The sequence below is a fragment of the Eubalaena glacialis genome, chromosome 3, assembly GCF_028564815.1.
Source record: "Eubalaena glacialis isolate mEubGla1 chromosome 3, mEubGla1.1.hap2.+ XY, whole genome shotgun sequence".
Taxonomy (NCBI): Eukaryota; Metazoa; Chordata; class Mammalia; order Artiodactyla; family Balaenidae; genus Eubalaena; species Eubalaena glacialis.
This window is the reverse complement of record NC_083718.1, coordinates 34,211,455-34,227,605: the sequence shown is the minus strand read 5'-3', so window position 1 is coordinate 34,227,605 and position 16,151 is coordinate 34,211,455. Positions and strand designations below refer to the sequence as shown.

General features: G+C 50.2%; 1 protein-coding gene across 8 annotated transcripts in view; it reads left to right on the top strand.

Moving 5' to 3' along the window:
• The first annotated feature begins 5,297 nt into the window (after positions 1-5,297).
• Positions 5,298-16,151, top strand: part of NFASC (neurofascin) — a 76,133-nt gene continuing 65,279 nt past the window's right edge. For 5 of the 8 annotated variants that reach the window (XM_061187435.1, XM_061187437.1, XM_061187433.1 and 2 more), the window contains exons 1-4: positions 5,298-5,388; positions 12,144-12,249; positions 14,559-14,755; positions 15,235-15,357. In XM_061187435.1, the coding sequence (XP_061043418.1) occupies positions 5,298-5,388; positions 12,144-12,249; positions 14,559-14,755; positions 15,235-15,357 (517 nt within the window). Of the gene's footprint in view, positions 5,389-11,513; positions 11,532-12,143; positions 12,250-14,558; positions 14,756-15,234; positions 15,358-16,151 lie in introns of all 8 variants that reach the window. The other 3 variants (XM_061187436.1, XM_061187431.1, XM_061187430.1) reach the window with 1 other exon arrangement.

The window sequence follows — 16,151 nt, the reverse complement described above, 5'->3', positions numbered from 1 at the left end:
CTCATTTCTTTTTAGTGCTAAAAAAATATTCCATTGTCTGGATGGACCAGTTTATTTATCCATTCACCTACTGAAGGACAACTTGGGTGCTTCCAAATTTGGCAATTATGGAAAAGGCTACTGTAAACGTTGTGTGCAGGTCAGATTGTATTTTCTTCTTTGCACTTATTGCTGCCTGATTTTGTTGTTGTTGTTGCTGTTCAACATTTATTTCCTGTCTTCCCCACTGAGACGTAGGCTCTGCAAGAGTAGAGAAACCTCAGCTCTTGTCCCTGTATATTCTCTAGACTGGTGCCTGCCACCAGGTCTGGTAAGTGAACGAATGGCCGGCTGACTGCTGGCCAAAAGTCCAAGGCGGGTTCTGCTGCAGGGGCCGTGGTGCTGCTGACTGAGGCGTGTCTCAGCGCAACCTGTCTTTTCTCCCCATCACTTCAGATGTGTTGTGACCATCGGTGCAGCCTGCTCAGAATGGGGCTGCGGGAAAGCGGGGAGCTCCTGACGGCAACAGCTTGGTGGGAGCTGTGGGCCTCTCATCCATCTGCCAGGGACAGCTTGTGGGATCAACACCAGGGGCCCCCCAATCTGGGGAAAGAAAGCAAACCAGGACCCAGAAAAAAGGAAAAATAGAAAAGCACACTGATTGTGGTTGGATAAGTAGTATTGCTCCTTGGAGCTGTTGCTGGTAGTGTCCTGGAGGTAGTTCAAAGCCCGATGGATAGCAGTAGCTAACATTTCTTGAGCTTGTGCCCCCATGCTTTGTTAAGTGCTTTATATAGGATTTGGGATATCAAGTCACAGCGGCAGCCCTCTGGAATAGATGCTTCTATTATCTGCATTTTTCAGATGAGAAATACAAAGCCCCAAAGTTTCAGTACTTGCCCGTGATCCCCACCTTGTAAGTGGGGAGCGGCTTCAAACCCAGGTGATTTTGCTGCCTGGCCAATGCTCTTGAACTCAACCAAGAGAGGCTGTCATGTCTGCTGTCCCCACCAGTGGCTGATCATCACTCAACTCACGTGTGCTTTCCTGGGCCCCATCTTAGATATTTTAAATTCAAATCTCCCTCAGGGCTTGCAAATTTAAAGGCCTTGAGTTCAGGAAGGTTGCCTAAGTGTGTGAAGCACCCCCATATAAGATAACAGAGGTTCTAAGGACATTCAAATTAAAAAAATTTTCTAATCTGCAGGCTTGATTTGACGCCCTACCTAGAAGTTTGAGGGTCCAGGGATTTGTGTATTTAAAGAGCACCCAGGTGATCCTGATAAGCATCCAGTTTTCCTCATGCGGGGGCACATTGTCAGGGACACACCTGACCAAATGCCGTTTGGATTCTTTATGAAAAGCAGTGAGCTCAGCACGTCACATGCAGAACACTTCATATTCAGGTGACTCTATTCTCTTTTTTCTTTTCTTTTCTTTCTTCTTCTTCTTCTTCTTTTTTTTTTTTTTTTTTTTTTGGCTTTTCTTTGCACACAGTGGATTGGGGTGCGGGCATCTCAGATATACAAGAATTGAATTAATCACATTCTCCAGCTCATAGTACACCAACAGTCCACAAAAGATTTCTCCTTTGGTTTTATTTATTTTTGTTCTTTTCCTCACTCCCCATGCAGTAGGCCCCCCTTCAATGTATTTTATAGTCTTACAGTTCACCTCTTACCTGTTTGATTGGATATAAAAGGATCCTTCGGATACATCATAGTGGTAGCGTGTGTGGGTGGTGTGTTTCATTTTCATGAATGGTTTTGTACGATGGCTGTGGATTATTCTTCCTTGCATCTCAGAGAAGCATCTGCCTCTCTGGAACTTCCTCCCATTTGATTCTTCTTTTGCCCCCATGGAGCTAAACAGAAAAATTCCACGCCCTCTTCAGACTTTCCAAGACAGTCATCACCACCCCCTCTTCTGCAGCCTCTATCTGCCCTCTCAAGGATATGGGATTTTCCTTATTCCTCCACGGGATGCTCCATAGTTAGATTGCATTTCCCTTGAAGAGCCCTGACAACTCCACCCCCAAGCCCTGCCCCCGGCTGGATGGTATGCTTCTCCTCTCCTAGCGATAACCTGCAATTTGTTTATTCATTTATTCTTTGATGGACATTTGGGCTCGTTCCACCTCTCAGCTATTGTGAATGATGCTGCTATGAACATGTGTGTACATGTACGTGTGTGAGTCCCTGTTTTTAATTCTTTAGGACATATACCTAAGAGCAGAAATACGGGCTCATATGGTAATTCTTTGCTTAATTTTTTGAGGTACTGCCAAACTATACATTTCTTTTTTAAATTGCAACTTTGCTTAGGACCTGTCATGCATATTGAGAGACAGGGAAATTGGATGGAAAAACCCTGAGCTAGGAATCAGGAGACCTGGGTTCTTTTCCTAACTTTGCCACTAACCTACACAGTGACCTTGAGCACATCACTTCCCCTTTCTGGGCTCTTGTTTCCTCATCTGAGAAGTAAGGGGATTGCATAAAGCTAAATACTCTTTAAATTATCTTCCTTTTTAAAGATTTTATTGGAAAAATTGGATTCCAGGAGAAGAGAGAGAGAGAATTGTCAAACAGCTAAATGTGATTATTTCTCTGTTCTTTTCCTACTGTGTTTTTAAATTGTGAGTTAAAGACACCCCAAATAATTGGACTTTCTTCTTGCCAATGTGTATCTGGTTAATGAATAGCTTCTGGCTTCCCGTTTCCATCAAGATTCCCAGAATAAGATATCCTTCTCTTTCCCATCACTTCCTACCACTTGGCAGCTCCTGAACAAAACATGGCGGTCATGGAGCCAAGACTGGAGCCATCCCCGCTGTCCTCCTGGAAGGAAAGCTGAACCTCCCCCTGGTGCTGGTTCCCTCAGCACTAAGGTTTCAGTTGGATAACCTGAGTCTAGCCTTTGGAAATGCAGGAGCCATGGAGAGGCTGTCTTTCTGAGACAGTGTGAGGATCATCTTAGGAGAAAGAACCAAAGACCTGCTGTGATGCCTTCCAGCCAGACAGTCCCCCCCTTGGGAGATTTTCTACTTTCTTAACTCTCTTACAGCTGGATGGTTCCCTGGCCAGAGAACAGTGCCCGTGTAGGGAGGGAATTTTGTCCTCCACTGATTGGAAGCCTTCACAGTTTGCTGCCCAGGTCCAAAGCATGTGTTCTCCTGCGCCGCCTGGTGGTTTTGTGGGGAAACACAAAACCTGTTTTAAACAGGTTTAAAACATGTGATCCAAGTGGTTTATTATTTTATTTGCTCATTTTTCATCCACCCATCACATGGTTTTGAATGCCTGCTATGTTTTAGGCACTATGCTGTATTCTAGGAATAACAAGATGAGGCACCTTCCCTTACAGTACCTTCCTTTTTATAGGGGGTACAGACTAGTGACTTTTAGAGTGAATACAAAGTGACAAGTGCTATAATAGGGGGTCATGAGTGGTGTTCAGGAGCGCAGACAAGGGGGCACATAAGTCATACTTAGCATAGCCTAATGAGAGAAGGCAGGTGCAAAGAGTGTTCTAGACAGAAGTTAATCTGTGCAGAAGTCAGCACAATAGAGCATTATGCACTAAGAGACCTGGTAGAAGACCCATGTTGGCTGGAACACAGAACACAAGGGGATGGTGATAAGAAATGACCTTGCAGACGGGGCTACATCATGCAGGGCTTCTGAGCCATTTCACGGACTTCATCTTCAACTTTGGAGCAGCAGTGAGCTAGTGAGTTTGACTAGGGGAGTGGCGTATTTATACTTGCATTTGAGGAGTAAGCACTCTGGTTATGGCTGGAGAATGAACCAGAGAGGCAAGAGTAGAAGTGGGGAGAGACCACTTAGGAAGCTGTTGCAGTAATTGGCGTGAAACAGTGGTGCCTAAAACCAAGGAGGAAGCAATGGGAAAGGAGACCAGCAGATGGAGTCCAGAAATACACATGAGGTTGGAGGCTGGTATTGGGCCCAGCTTTCAGGAAAGAAATTGCTGAAATCTGAATCAGCATCCTCTAGTTTGCTCACATCCCAGCACAGGGCATGCCTTACACCCTCAGTCTGGAAACCTGGGAGACGGTGGGGTTGTACAGGTGATAGAGGCTTCGTATTGCTGCCAAATTGTTTTAAACAATGTGCCCATTTGATAGATAGCTGTTGGTCCAGCAAAGCTGGAGGAATTGTGGGGAAACTGCCTCCCACTGTCCTCTTTGCTTTCTTTGGCCCCATGGTAGGTAGAACAGCAAAATGGACCAGTTTTTACGACTCTGTGTTTCAGAGCCTCAGGCAGTTTTATAGCTCAGTATCTGAGCCTCAGCTGTAGGCCATTCTTGCTCTTCTCTCTCAGGACAAAGGGAAAAGGGTTTGTCTCTCAAGGACCTGTTCCAGGCTCCTTGGACAGCCATTTTTAACCCTTACCCCTGTAAGCCCTGGAATGATGTCTTGTGCTTGAGGATGTGAACATCGTGCTGTCATAAATGTTGCTTATTCTACCAACCTCCTGGAGCCTCCTGTCCTGGGCCCTCATCTCAGCACTGCCTTTATCTCTTAAGGGACAACATCAGGGACCACCACCAAATATTTAGCTGCACAAAGTGTTTGCAGAAATCATTCATTTACAAAAAGTCTTTGGGGCAACCAAGTTTTCACTTACCAAACTTCTGGCCCACAGTGCTGCCCCCTCCCCCTCTCTCTGGGTCAAAGGACAGCACTGTGATCTTGTCTCTGTGCTGCTACCCCAGACACACTCGGCCTCGGGTCCACTCATCACACGTGGTTCATAGAGGCTGTGAGATTGGTGCATTTCCTACTGGCTCAGTGCATGGCACCTTCTAGGTGCTGGACCTAGGGGCCAGTGTTTGTTTTCATGACTGTTCTATGCTGAACAGACTGTTCTATGCTTCCTTCTAGAATACTTGTTCTCAACAGGGGGTGGTTTTGCCCTCCAGGGGACAGTTGTCGATGTCTAGAGACGTTTTTTGATTGGAGGCAGGAGTGAGCTCTACTGGCATCTAGTGGGTAGAGGCCAGGGATGCTGCTCAACATCCAACAATACCCAAGACAGTTCCCCACACAAAGAATCACTGGGTCCCAAAAGTCAATAGTGCAAGGTTAAGAAACCCTGTATTAGAACATAGGTCTATAACCAAGGGGACCCTTGAGTCCTCGAGGCCCTGTAGGATTGCTGGAGCAAACCAGGAGTTCAAGAAAAACTCACCTGTCGTCACATTTCTTTCCACAGCTGAGCTCTGTCCGGGAGGCCCAGTTACAGCGGCTGGAGGCTGTGGGCCAGGGAGCAGGGAGCGAGACCCAGTGCTCAGGATGGCCAGGCAGCAGCCATCGCCCTGGGTCCACACAGCCTTCCTCTTCTGCCTGCTCAGCCTCAGCGGGGCCATCGAGATTCCTATGGATCGTGAGTCCTGCGCTGTCCTCTTTTATTCTCCTGATTTGTGGCAGAGGAGTTGGAGGGTAGGGAAGGTCAGGGGAGAGTGAAGACCATTCATAGAAGGTTGGGGACGGGGAAGCAGTGGCTTCTGGATTCAGAGCTGGGTTTCCCTCCGAAGAATCGATGCAGGTGGCCTCATATTTGGGAACCTGAGACCTTGAGTCGCAGTGCCATCTCTCAGGGCCATGGCTGCGCTGATGGCTGCCTGGAGCCTGCTGAGTGGGACCAGAGCCGGCAGAGTTTGGAAGTCTGAGTGTCACTGGGGAGTTCTTCCCTCCACACCCCTCCCTTGGCCCGCCGTGGTCTTGACTTACCTATCGAAGTGGAGTTTCCAGGGGCCAAGCGTGGTGGACAGCTCTTATTTGCCTTTCTCATATGTCCAGGTCCTCTTGGCTGAAGTGATGAGGACAGATGGCCTGGGAGGGTTGAGAAGGAGATTACTTTTGCAAAAGACTGTTGCTAAATGAGGCATTAAAATAGAGCCCCATTATAATGTCACCGTGGGAGAACCAGGCATGGATTCCTTCTGTTTGTTTTCAACTTTCCCATGGTAAAGTTGAAAAGTAAAATCCATGGCATCTGTTTCCCATGGTGGGGGCATTATTCAGCCATCAGGATTATAAAGTAAAGCTTAAAATGCTGATCTAATAGCCATGTCTCCACCAACCATATCTGGTGTTGCATTCGTAAATGGCCCATTGACTGGCAGCCATGCTCCTTGGCTCTGCATTTAGATGTGTACCACCTTTGCCACAATTCTGACACTTCTGCCAGAAAGTCTTGGCATCCCAGTGCTATGATGTAGACATACCACCTCTGTCCCCTGTTCCCTGCTTCTAGGAATAGATGGGGCCCACGTGATGCCAGCATTGACTTGGGCTCTCTCCAGGTGACAGGTGTCTGGGGAGGGGTGAGAGAGTGATATAGCCTCCAAGAAGTCCCCACTGAGCTCTCCAAAACCAGCCCCTGGGGGCTGGAATTAGCACAGCTTGGAGAAGAGTTGCAGGTATCTCTGCTCCCCGCCCCCCACTTTGCCAGTAATAGTTGCTCAGAGGAGTGGGTGCTTCTGGATGGAGAAGGCCAGGAGAAACTCTAAGTTGGACCCAGAGAAAGATGGACAAGGTCCCTACTGCCCTCCCTATGGCCCCAACGTGTGTATGTGTATACGTGTGTATGTGTGTACGTGTGTGTGTGTGTGTGTGTGTGCGCGCGCACTCGCGCTCATGCACTTAGGGAGGGAGGGAGAGGGGAGTTGTAAAGGGGACTGTTCCCGTGGAGACCATCTGCACTGCTGGCTCAAGGATAGTTTCTCATTAACAGTCCCAGGCCGATAGTCTAATAAGAAGCATGATAAGGCCACGTCCTTGGAGAGGAAAGGGGCTGCAGAGGAAATTGGGTTATGAAGGAAGTGGTGAAGGCTCGTTTCTCTTCTGCCGCTTCTCCTCACTCACTCACCTGCCACTTTGATCCCCGGGGCTGGTGGGTGAGGGGTTCCTGCAAGGTGAACCTGTAAACAGATGGCTTTGATGTCTGTGTTAGGAATCTGGAGTCCTAAAGCTCAGCCGCGCCCCGGACAGGACCCCCGCAGTCAGTCTCTCCAGAGCACCACCTGTGGGCCAGAGAGCTGCCAGGACCCTGAGGAGGGTCTGGAGGACCCCTTCCCATGTGTTCACGGGAACTCAGGTCCCTACTTGCTCAAGGTCACACAGCAAACGGGTGATGGACTCATGGAAAGAACCCAGGCCTCTTGGCTCCCCAGTCTGGCACAACATGCCGCACCCCTACCTCTGGTAGTCTGCCCCCTTTTAGTTCCTCTTGGAGCCCCTGTTATTCTCCTTGGAATAGCAGCTGCCGTGTGCTTAATAGAGAGCTAAGGGCTTTCCAGGCATCATCTCCCATGATTCTCACAGCGAATCCATGAAGTAGGTATTATCCTTAGCTGACAGGTTAGAAATCTGAGGAGCAGAAAAACAAAGCTGTTTTCTTCTGCTCATAGTGGCAGGGCCAGTGTTTCTCTGAATGAAGAGGTGAGTCCTTCTGCAAAGCCACTCCCAGTGCCCTGGGAGCTGCTGCCGGGAGCCTGCCTCATACATACTGTGCCTCCCTGGTTGCTGCAGGCACAGTGGCCGTGGCGACGTCTCCAGACTGAGTCTACAAAAGCTGAATGCAAGACAGGAGTGAGGCAAGCCCTTCAGAGAATACCCAGTTGCCATGGGAAGAAGTCCTCTTCAGCCAGGATTTTCCCTCCCCCTGAGCCCAGGATAGACGCCCCCCAGATTATCTGAGCCTGTCCTTCCATCTCACCCTGGGCTGAGCCCCAGTGGAATGGGCTGGGGACAGATCAGGCTTTCTCCCCTCCACCCCCAGCTTTATTGAGATATTATTGACATATATGTCAATTTAAGGTGTACAACTCGATGATTTGATGCACATATACAGTAGGAAATGGTCACCAGAATAGGGTTAGTTAACACATCCATCTCCTCACATAATTACCTTTTTGTGTGTGTGGTGATAACTTTGAAGATCTCTCATAACAACTTACAAGTATATAGTACAGTACAGTTAATTGTAGTTGCCATGCTGTACATGAGATCCCCAGAACTTATCCATCTTGTAGCTGAAAGTTTGTGCCCCTTGGCCAGCATCTCCCTACTTCCCCCACCCCTGGCCCCTGGCAGCCACCATCCTACTCCCTATTTCTTTCAGTTTGACTTTTTTAGATTCTACATATAAGTGAAAACACACAGTATTTGTCTTTCTCTGTCTGACTTATTTTCACTTAGCATAATGACCTCAGGGTCCATCCATGTTGTTGCAGAAGGCAGGAGAGGTATCTGCCTCCCCATGTTCAGGCAGCATTGCTCACAATAGCCAATGGGAACCACCTCAGATCAGGCACTCGTAACTTTCTCTGTGTGTTGGCTGGAAGGGACTGAGGGGCTCAGGCCAGAGGCTCCCCGGCCCGGTGTGCCCTCCGCTTGCTTCCCCTTTGCGAGGGCGTCGTCTGTGCCCTGAGGCCCAGGGCGCTGCTTCTGCCCTGGGGAGCTTGGGTGCAGCAGGCTTCCTGGAACAGACCCCCTGGGCCGAGCACAGTCCCTCATCGAACACCGGCCTCCCGCTCCCACTGCTCTGCCAGCCGAGTCACATGTACCCCAACTCTCACCACCCCGAGCAGAACAGCATGGCCTTTGGAAAAAGCAAAGGGTTGCCCCGTCCACCGGAGTGATCTTGCCAGAAAAGTGAGTCTGCTGGCAGCTTGCCTCTCCGTCTCCCTCCCCACATCAAGGAACTCGGCATTTTTCTCCTAGGAACCCACAGAGGAGGGCCCTGGGGTAGGAGAAACACTTCCTCCTCACTGTCATCCCGGGTAGTGAGGCTGCAGGACACCTCAGCAAAGCACAAACACACACACACACACACACACACACACACACACACACACACACACACACTCCATCCTCCAAGGGATGACTGCTGGGGTGGTAGATATCAGAGCCAGGGAAAGAAAAGTGGTTCATGAATAAAGAAACCTTGCAGACTGGGCAGGCATCTGCCTCACCCCCTGCAGAGACCATTGGAAGACTTTTCCTCCCCCTTGGAAGTCAAAAGAGCAAATTCATTCTCCACTTGACATCATCATCCAGCAAGTTCCATAGAAGGAGAGAAAGGCAGGTGGTGTGACATGGGGGGCAGGGGCGTTCCCGGGACTAGATGGGTCGCCTTTGTCCCTAGGCAGGCTGTCCTTGCTGTCTTCTCCCTGTGGCGGCATGTCCTCTGGGTTGATTGTGTCCCTGTAGTAAACCCCTTGGTAGCACCATGGTGGCTGCAGATGTCATTACCTCTTTAGGCAAGTAGTTTCTCAGGAGGCCCCCGGCCTGATTTCAGTGTGGGGCTGGGGACAGCATCCTGAGAGTCTCCCCTTCCCCAGGCTCTGTCCAAAGTGTCAAGGAGAACGGAGTGCCAAGACCCCACCAGACTAGCTCATCTCTCCGACCAAGGATGGATTTGCAAAAAGAGCTCTCGACCAGCAGTGGGAGAGCTGATTCTCATTCCTATTCTGCACCAAACTTCCTATGTGACCTTAACTGAGTGACTTCCCTTCCAAGAACCCTGGGCAACGTCTAGGGCTGTTTCCATTGAACTGGCCTTTATATAAAAGAGGCTTGAAGCCCATGTGGGCAAAGCAGATCCTTTGTCAGCCTTTCCATCCAGGGTGAGGCCAGAGCCCTCAACTGGATAGGAGGACCCAAGAGATGTAAACTGTGTCTTGAGATGAAGAAACCAGGGGCCTGGGCTGGTTTTCAAAGGAGTGGGTCAGGTGTCAGCCCTGCTGCTCCTGACAATGGTCCCTTCTCCCCACCTCCCCCTCCCTGCCCAGCCCCACTGATTTTCCAGAATTACCTTTCTTGGGCCATGGCAGGAAAATCATAGATGGGTGAAGATGCTGCAGTGGGGAGCTCCACAGAGCCTGTGTTCAGAAACCACAGATTTCTGCTGTTCCCTTGGACTTTTCTTTTCCTTTTTGTTTCCTGCCAAGGCTGCCCCAGGCACATGGTGAAGCAGATAAAATTTCTCTTCAGTGCCCAAACAGGCCACACAACCCTGGCCCAATGAAAGAATTGTTTTGAACCTCTCCATAAGCCTTACTCTCAACACTTTCACTTCCTGATAGCATGTGTAGCAGGGCCCTCATCCCTGCTACCCTCCATCTCCCCTCTCTGTCTGCCTTCTCTCTCCTGTGGCTCCTCTTGCATCTCTTAGTCCTGTCTTAACTCTGCCTTCTCCAGGCCGCCCCCTCTCTGAGCCCCTAAACTCCTCTTGCATATCTCACTGCGGTCAAGTCAGAAAGCTTTGAGGTCACCATGGCTCAGCCTTCCCCCAGGAAGCGCTCACTCGGAAAAGGTCAGCTCACAACACCGGCAGTGTCTGACATCCCCACCAGCATGAAATAAGAATGGCATACAGTAATATAATCATGTAATACATATATTGTATAATCGTAAGGGAAAAAGTTAAAAAGTTATAGCAACACATGTTCTCTTTTCTGCAGACAAATTTTAACCAAGCCCTTCTCCCCCCAAAGAGTAAACCCTCTAAAACCTCTGAAACCTTGCTATTCAAAGTGTGGTCCGCAGACCACCAGCACCGGCATCACCTGGCTGCTTGTCAAAAATGCAGAAGCTCAGACCCCGCCCGGACCTACTGAGTCAGAACCTGCATTTTAACCAGACCCCCCTGCAAGGTGATTCTCATGCTTCTCAAAGTGTGAGAAGCCCAAACCCCAAACGTGCACACACCCGTACATGAGCACGTGCACATCTCAGGTGAGCGCCGGGGAAAATTTGTGCCACCTGCCTCTTTACCCTCTTTGTAAAAAGCACAGAAAGGAGTGGTGGGCTCTGCTTCATCCCCAGAGTTTTTCAGAAGCAGAGTTTCCATAGAACAATGTACTTCTGCCATGAGCAGACGACGATAATTCATCCGTCCCTCGAGTTTTCCAAAGGATGGCAAAGGAGGAGACCATGAGGAGAGAAGGTGCTTTCAGGTGTGAAAGAGAAGAAGGTGTAGAGGGAGGAGTGAGGCCTGTGGACCTGGCTGGGCCCTCGGGCTTCACCCTGTAGCGGTGGTTCAGATCCACTCCTTCCCTGGTGCCCCCAGCCTCACCCTTGCACCCTTGGCCAAGGAACCTGCTTTTCTCGGGGCATCTGGGGATGACAGGCTGCGTCTTCGGACCCCAGCCTCTTTTGAGCAGCGTTGCCGCTCCTGATGGGAGACATCCCTGGACGCGTCGTCATTTGGTCAGAAGGTGGTCATTCTGCTCAACTGCGCAGTCTGGTCTCCTGGGGGAGGCATCACCTCCTCCGTGAAGCACTTGCCGGGTCTGTCCCCACCCCTGCGTGGCTATTCACGGAGTTCCGCAGCTGGGAGGAGACAGCCCGCACACTGCCCTCCCCAGACCTGCCTTGCCCTCTCCCTGTATGCTGGGGTGTGAGGCCACCTGGGCGATCAGTCGTGTCTGACCACAGATAACCGATAACCGTTGTCTTCTTTTCTCCCCCTCACGATGCTAACCCATCGGGAACTAACAGCAAGCATTCAGAATGAGCGTAAGTCCCCTGGGCGCCTGTCTGCACTTGTGCCTCTGGGAGTTAGGAGGGCAGCAAGGAGGGGCGGGAAAAGGCCAGGGAGGAGATCCCTGGAGAACTTTGGAGTTCGGGGCTGGGAGTGAGAGGAGCTGGCTCTTCAGCTGCAGACAAGTCCCTGGGAGGGCTTCTGGGGACTGAAGCGTCTTTCAGCTCCAGCCTCACCACAGTTTGGCCAACTGTTGATCCCCCAGGGCTCAGAACCATCATGGCCGCTAGGTTCTGGAAATCGAGCAGCTTTTGGCTCCTTTATTCATTCAACAAACATTTGTCAAGAACTGTTGTACGCTAGGCATTGTACTAAGCACTGGAGTACAAGAATGAGTAAAACAAAAGCCTGGCCTTCAGTTTCTCACAAAGATATTATGAGATCTTAAAGGGATTCTTCTTATGCTTGGTCCTTGACACACACCCCCTTTCCTGCAGCCCCGTTTAAGGAGCTGGGTCTCTAGAATGGGGCACTGTTCACCCCCCGCTTGCCTGCTTGTCTGTGTGGCTCCTGAAGCTCTTAATTTCAGCCGCTCCCCAAGGGCAGGTCCCTGCAGCCCTGACTGCCCACTGTGTGTGCTGTTGCAGTGTCCCAGCCCCCAACCATCACCAAGCAGTCAGTGAAGGACCACATCGTGGATCCCCGTGATAACATCTTGATTGAGTGTGAAGCAAAAGGGAACCCTGCCCCCAGGTGAGTGTACTGACAGGTAAATCCAAGCTGGGTGGAGGGAAAGGGGCCTGCAAAGAGGGCATTTAAACCATCCCCTTCCCCCTGGGTCTGATGATAGTTGAAGCAGCTGAGAAATTAAATGTATCCATTCAAAAAGTGTCCATTAGGCACCCACAAGGTAGAAGGTACAATTTGGATAGCCAGGAAATTTAGCTGATGAGGACACTGGGGGCCAGAAAACTTAACTGGCTTAAGTTCACACCAAAAAGCCAGGACTAGGTATTAAGTTTTCTGACTTTGAGTAAAACATTCTTCCCACTGCCTGTGTTCCCAGCATCCACCCCATGCTTAGGTTATAGGAAGTTCCTCTTCAAGCTAACGAGTCTTTCATTCTGAGCTCGTCTCTGCTTATTTATGTGCACATCAGGATCACATGAGATGTCAGCAGACACAAGTTGCAAGCCTGCTGTGCCAGGCTCTGTGTTAGATGTTCCTCACACTGTCTGTTCAACCACCTCACTGCCCTTTGGGGAAGGACTCATGTCCTGGTGAAGAGGAAGTAAAATGGAGGCACAGAGGTGTGAAGTACCTAATCCCAGGCCTCTGACTGCCCAGTCCCGGTTCGTTTCTACCAAGTGATAAGCATTGGTGATAAGGATGCACTACGCGTCCACCATCTTCAAAACAGCATCCACAGACTGGAGCTTTCAGGAGCCTCATGCTGGATTCAGACCCAGACGTGACAGGCCCCCATGTAGAGTGTGTCTCTCAGCAGGAGAAATGAGGCGAGTGGAGCCTGCCTCAGGTGTGTGGCATCCTGCTTCTGCCTCCCTCCCCGGGTGTGCCTGAGATGGTCTGGCCCAGAGCTGTGAGCCCGGGAGCAAGCAGGGCCTCTCTTGCCCATGACGGGAGAAGCAGGAGTCACCCTGAAAAGTCAGGCAGGGCACTGGTGACCTTGCTTCTGAGGTTTGGTCTTTCTTCCACGGTCCTTCGCAGGGACAATGAGACACTGAGCAGCCACTATTGCTCCTGCTTCTTTTACTTATGTCCTGGGCAGCTGCAGACACACGTCCCCCCAGGAGAAGCAGAGGGATGTTCTAGTCTCTCCACCCCGGGGCTCAGTTTTATTAAGGCTGCCTTTTCTTTCAAAATTGCTCCTCCCGAAATGTACAGCCACCGTTTTATAATCTACATCCACTGAGCAGCGGCATAGATAACCTGGGCCATTTCGATTATCAAATAAAGACCCAGGAGGAGCAGGGCTGGCTCCCTGATGTGTTGGGGTCGGGTTGGAATAGGAATTTGGGTTTGCATTCCTAGTCGGAGGTTGGGAATGCTTGGGGGTGGAAGTAGCAGCTGACTCTGGATTTTTTTTTTTTTTTAACATCTTTATTGGAGTATAATTGCTTTACAATGGTGTGTTCGTTTCTGCTTTATAACAAAGTGAATCAGTTATACATATACATATGTTCCCATATCTCTTCCCTCTGGCATCTCCCTCCCTCCCACCCTCCCTATCCCACCCCTCTAGGTGGTCACAAAGCACAGAGCTGATCTCCCTGTGCTATGCGGTTGCTTCCCACTAGCTATCTATTTTACATTTGGTAGTGTATATATGTCCATGCCACTCTCTCACTTTGTCACATCTTACTCTTCCCCCTCCCCATATCCTCAAGTCCATTCTCTAGTAGGTCTGTGTCTTTATTCCCGTCTTGCCACTAGGTTCTTCATGACCTTTTTTTTTTCCCCTTAGATTTCATATATATGTGTTAGCATACTGTATTTGTTTTTCTCTTTCTGACTTACTTCACTCTGTATGACAGACTCTAACTCCATCCACCTCACTACAAATAACTCCATTTCGTTTCTTTTTACGGCTGAGTAATATTCCATTGTATATATGGAAGCAACCTAAATGTCCATCATCGGATGAATGGATAAAGAAGATGTGGCACATATATACAATGGATTTTTAAAAATCAAAATTGCTGCCTACTCCTCTAAAGAGCACAATCCCCTAGAGGCTACTTGGTATCTATCACTTAGAGCCATGACTCCCAGCCTGGATTGGGTAAAACTACTAATGTCAGGGACCTGCCCCAGAGGTTCACCTGGGTGGGACCTGGGTCCTGGCATTTTATCAGGCGTCCTAGCAGGTCCTGCTACTCAGCCAGGGCTGGGGCCCATTGATCTGGAGGAGCAGTTATGGGCCTGAGTCAGAGTCTAGGGCCCCGAGATTCTGACCTGGAGCTCGGAGCCTGGAGCCCACCCTGCTACTCTTCGTTGTCCCTGACCACCCCCCTCCACCCCACCCCCTTCATTGTCCACAGCTTCCACTGGACTCGCAACAGTAGGTTCTTCAACATCGCCAAGGACCCCCGGGTGTCGATGAGGAGGAGGTCTGGCACCCTGGTGATCGACTTCCGCAGTGGCGGGCGGCCAGAGGAGTATGAGGGGGAATACCAGTGCTTTGCCCGCAACAAGTTTGGCACGGCCCTGTCCAATAGGATCCGCCTGCAGGTGTCCAGTGAGTGCATGGGGCAGGCCCAGGATGCCCTGCTTCTGGGTCAGTGGAGGGCAGGGCATGGAGGGTCATTCCAGAAGGGTTGCCCCACCCTTGTCCTGCAGGTACCTTGGTGCCCCGCGTGTCCTGCTTGCTTTTCCGCCTCTGAGCAGGGGTTCATCTCCCCCAACTCAAAAAGATTCCTTGGAAAAGAAGTTTCCAAACCGGTTGTGAACAACTTCACTGGCCACTCTGGGCGCAGGGCGGGGAAGGAGAAGAGGCTTTAAAGATGTACATCCATTCAGTCAGATGAAATAGGCCTCTCCCGCCTCTCAAGGGCTGCGCCTCGCTTGGACTCATAGGCCCCGTCCCTCTCTCATGCCTCCCTTGTTCTCCCATTTACTCTCCTCTTTGCCCTCCTTGCGTGCCAGGCTCTAACCCTGCTCCTTGCCCCAGCCCAACCATCACCCTCATCGCATCCTCCTTTGTCTGTTTCTCCCTAGAATCTCCTCTGTGGCCCAAGGAAAACCTAGACCCTGTCGTCGTTCAAGAAGGTGCTCCCTTGACGCTCCAGTGCAACCCCCCACCCGGACTTCCGTCCCCAGTCATCTTCTGGATGAGCAGCTGTAAGTCTTGGGGGCCTGGTGTTTTATTTCTCTTTTAATCTTAGGGAGTGTTAAATGGAGAGGGGTCTTCCCAAGGCTAGACGACCTTGACTTGTGAGAAGCAGATATAAGGTGGCCATGTGGCAGAGAACACTGGCTTTGCAGAGAGAGGTTGCTAGGGCTCACTTTTTAGCCTGGCTGCTATTAGCTGTGTGATCTTGAGCAAGCTACTTAACATCTCTGGGCCTCAGTTTCCTCCTCTGGAAAAAATAGGGCTGGTAATCGTACTTACCTAATAGAATTATTGTCAGGGTAAATGAGTTAATACGTCCAAAGTGCTTAGAACAGGGCCAGACACACAATAAATGCTCAGTAATATTTGTGAGGATGAAGAAGAGGAAGAGCAAAGGGAATGGGACGGAGGAGAAACTGGTTTTCAGTCGGCCAATTGAAGGCAGGTTGAAAGCAAGCCTCCTCTTTCAATCTTTGGTCCATCTGGATTTACTCCGATTCACTCTTCTTGTAGGACAGAAGCGGGATTCAGGAATGAAACTTTTGATAAAGGAGTGATGGGGAGACAGGATGTTTGGAGTCGGGGACAGAGTACATCATTCAGAGCTTGTCCTGGCTCAGTTTTGGACAGAGACTCACTTAACTGCTCTGGACCAATGTTTATTCCTGTGTTTTCAGTCAAATAAAGGGAGGGGGCATTATGAAGATGGATAGAAGACTGCTATCTACCTGAGCATCACCCTGGCTTCCTTCCTCCCTCCCTTCTTGAATACCTCCCATCCCCTCCTTCCCCTCCTCCTTCC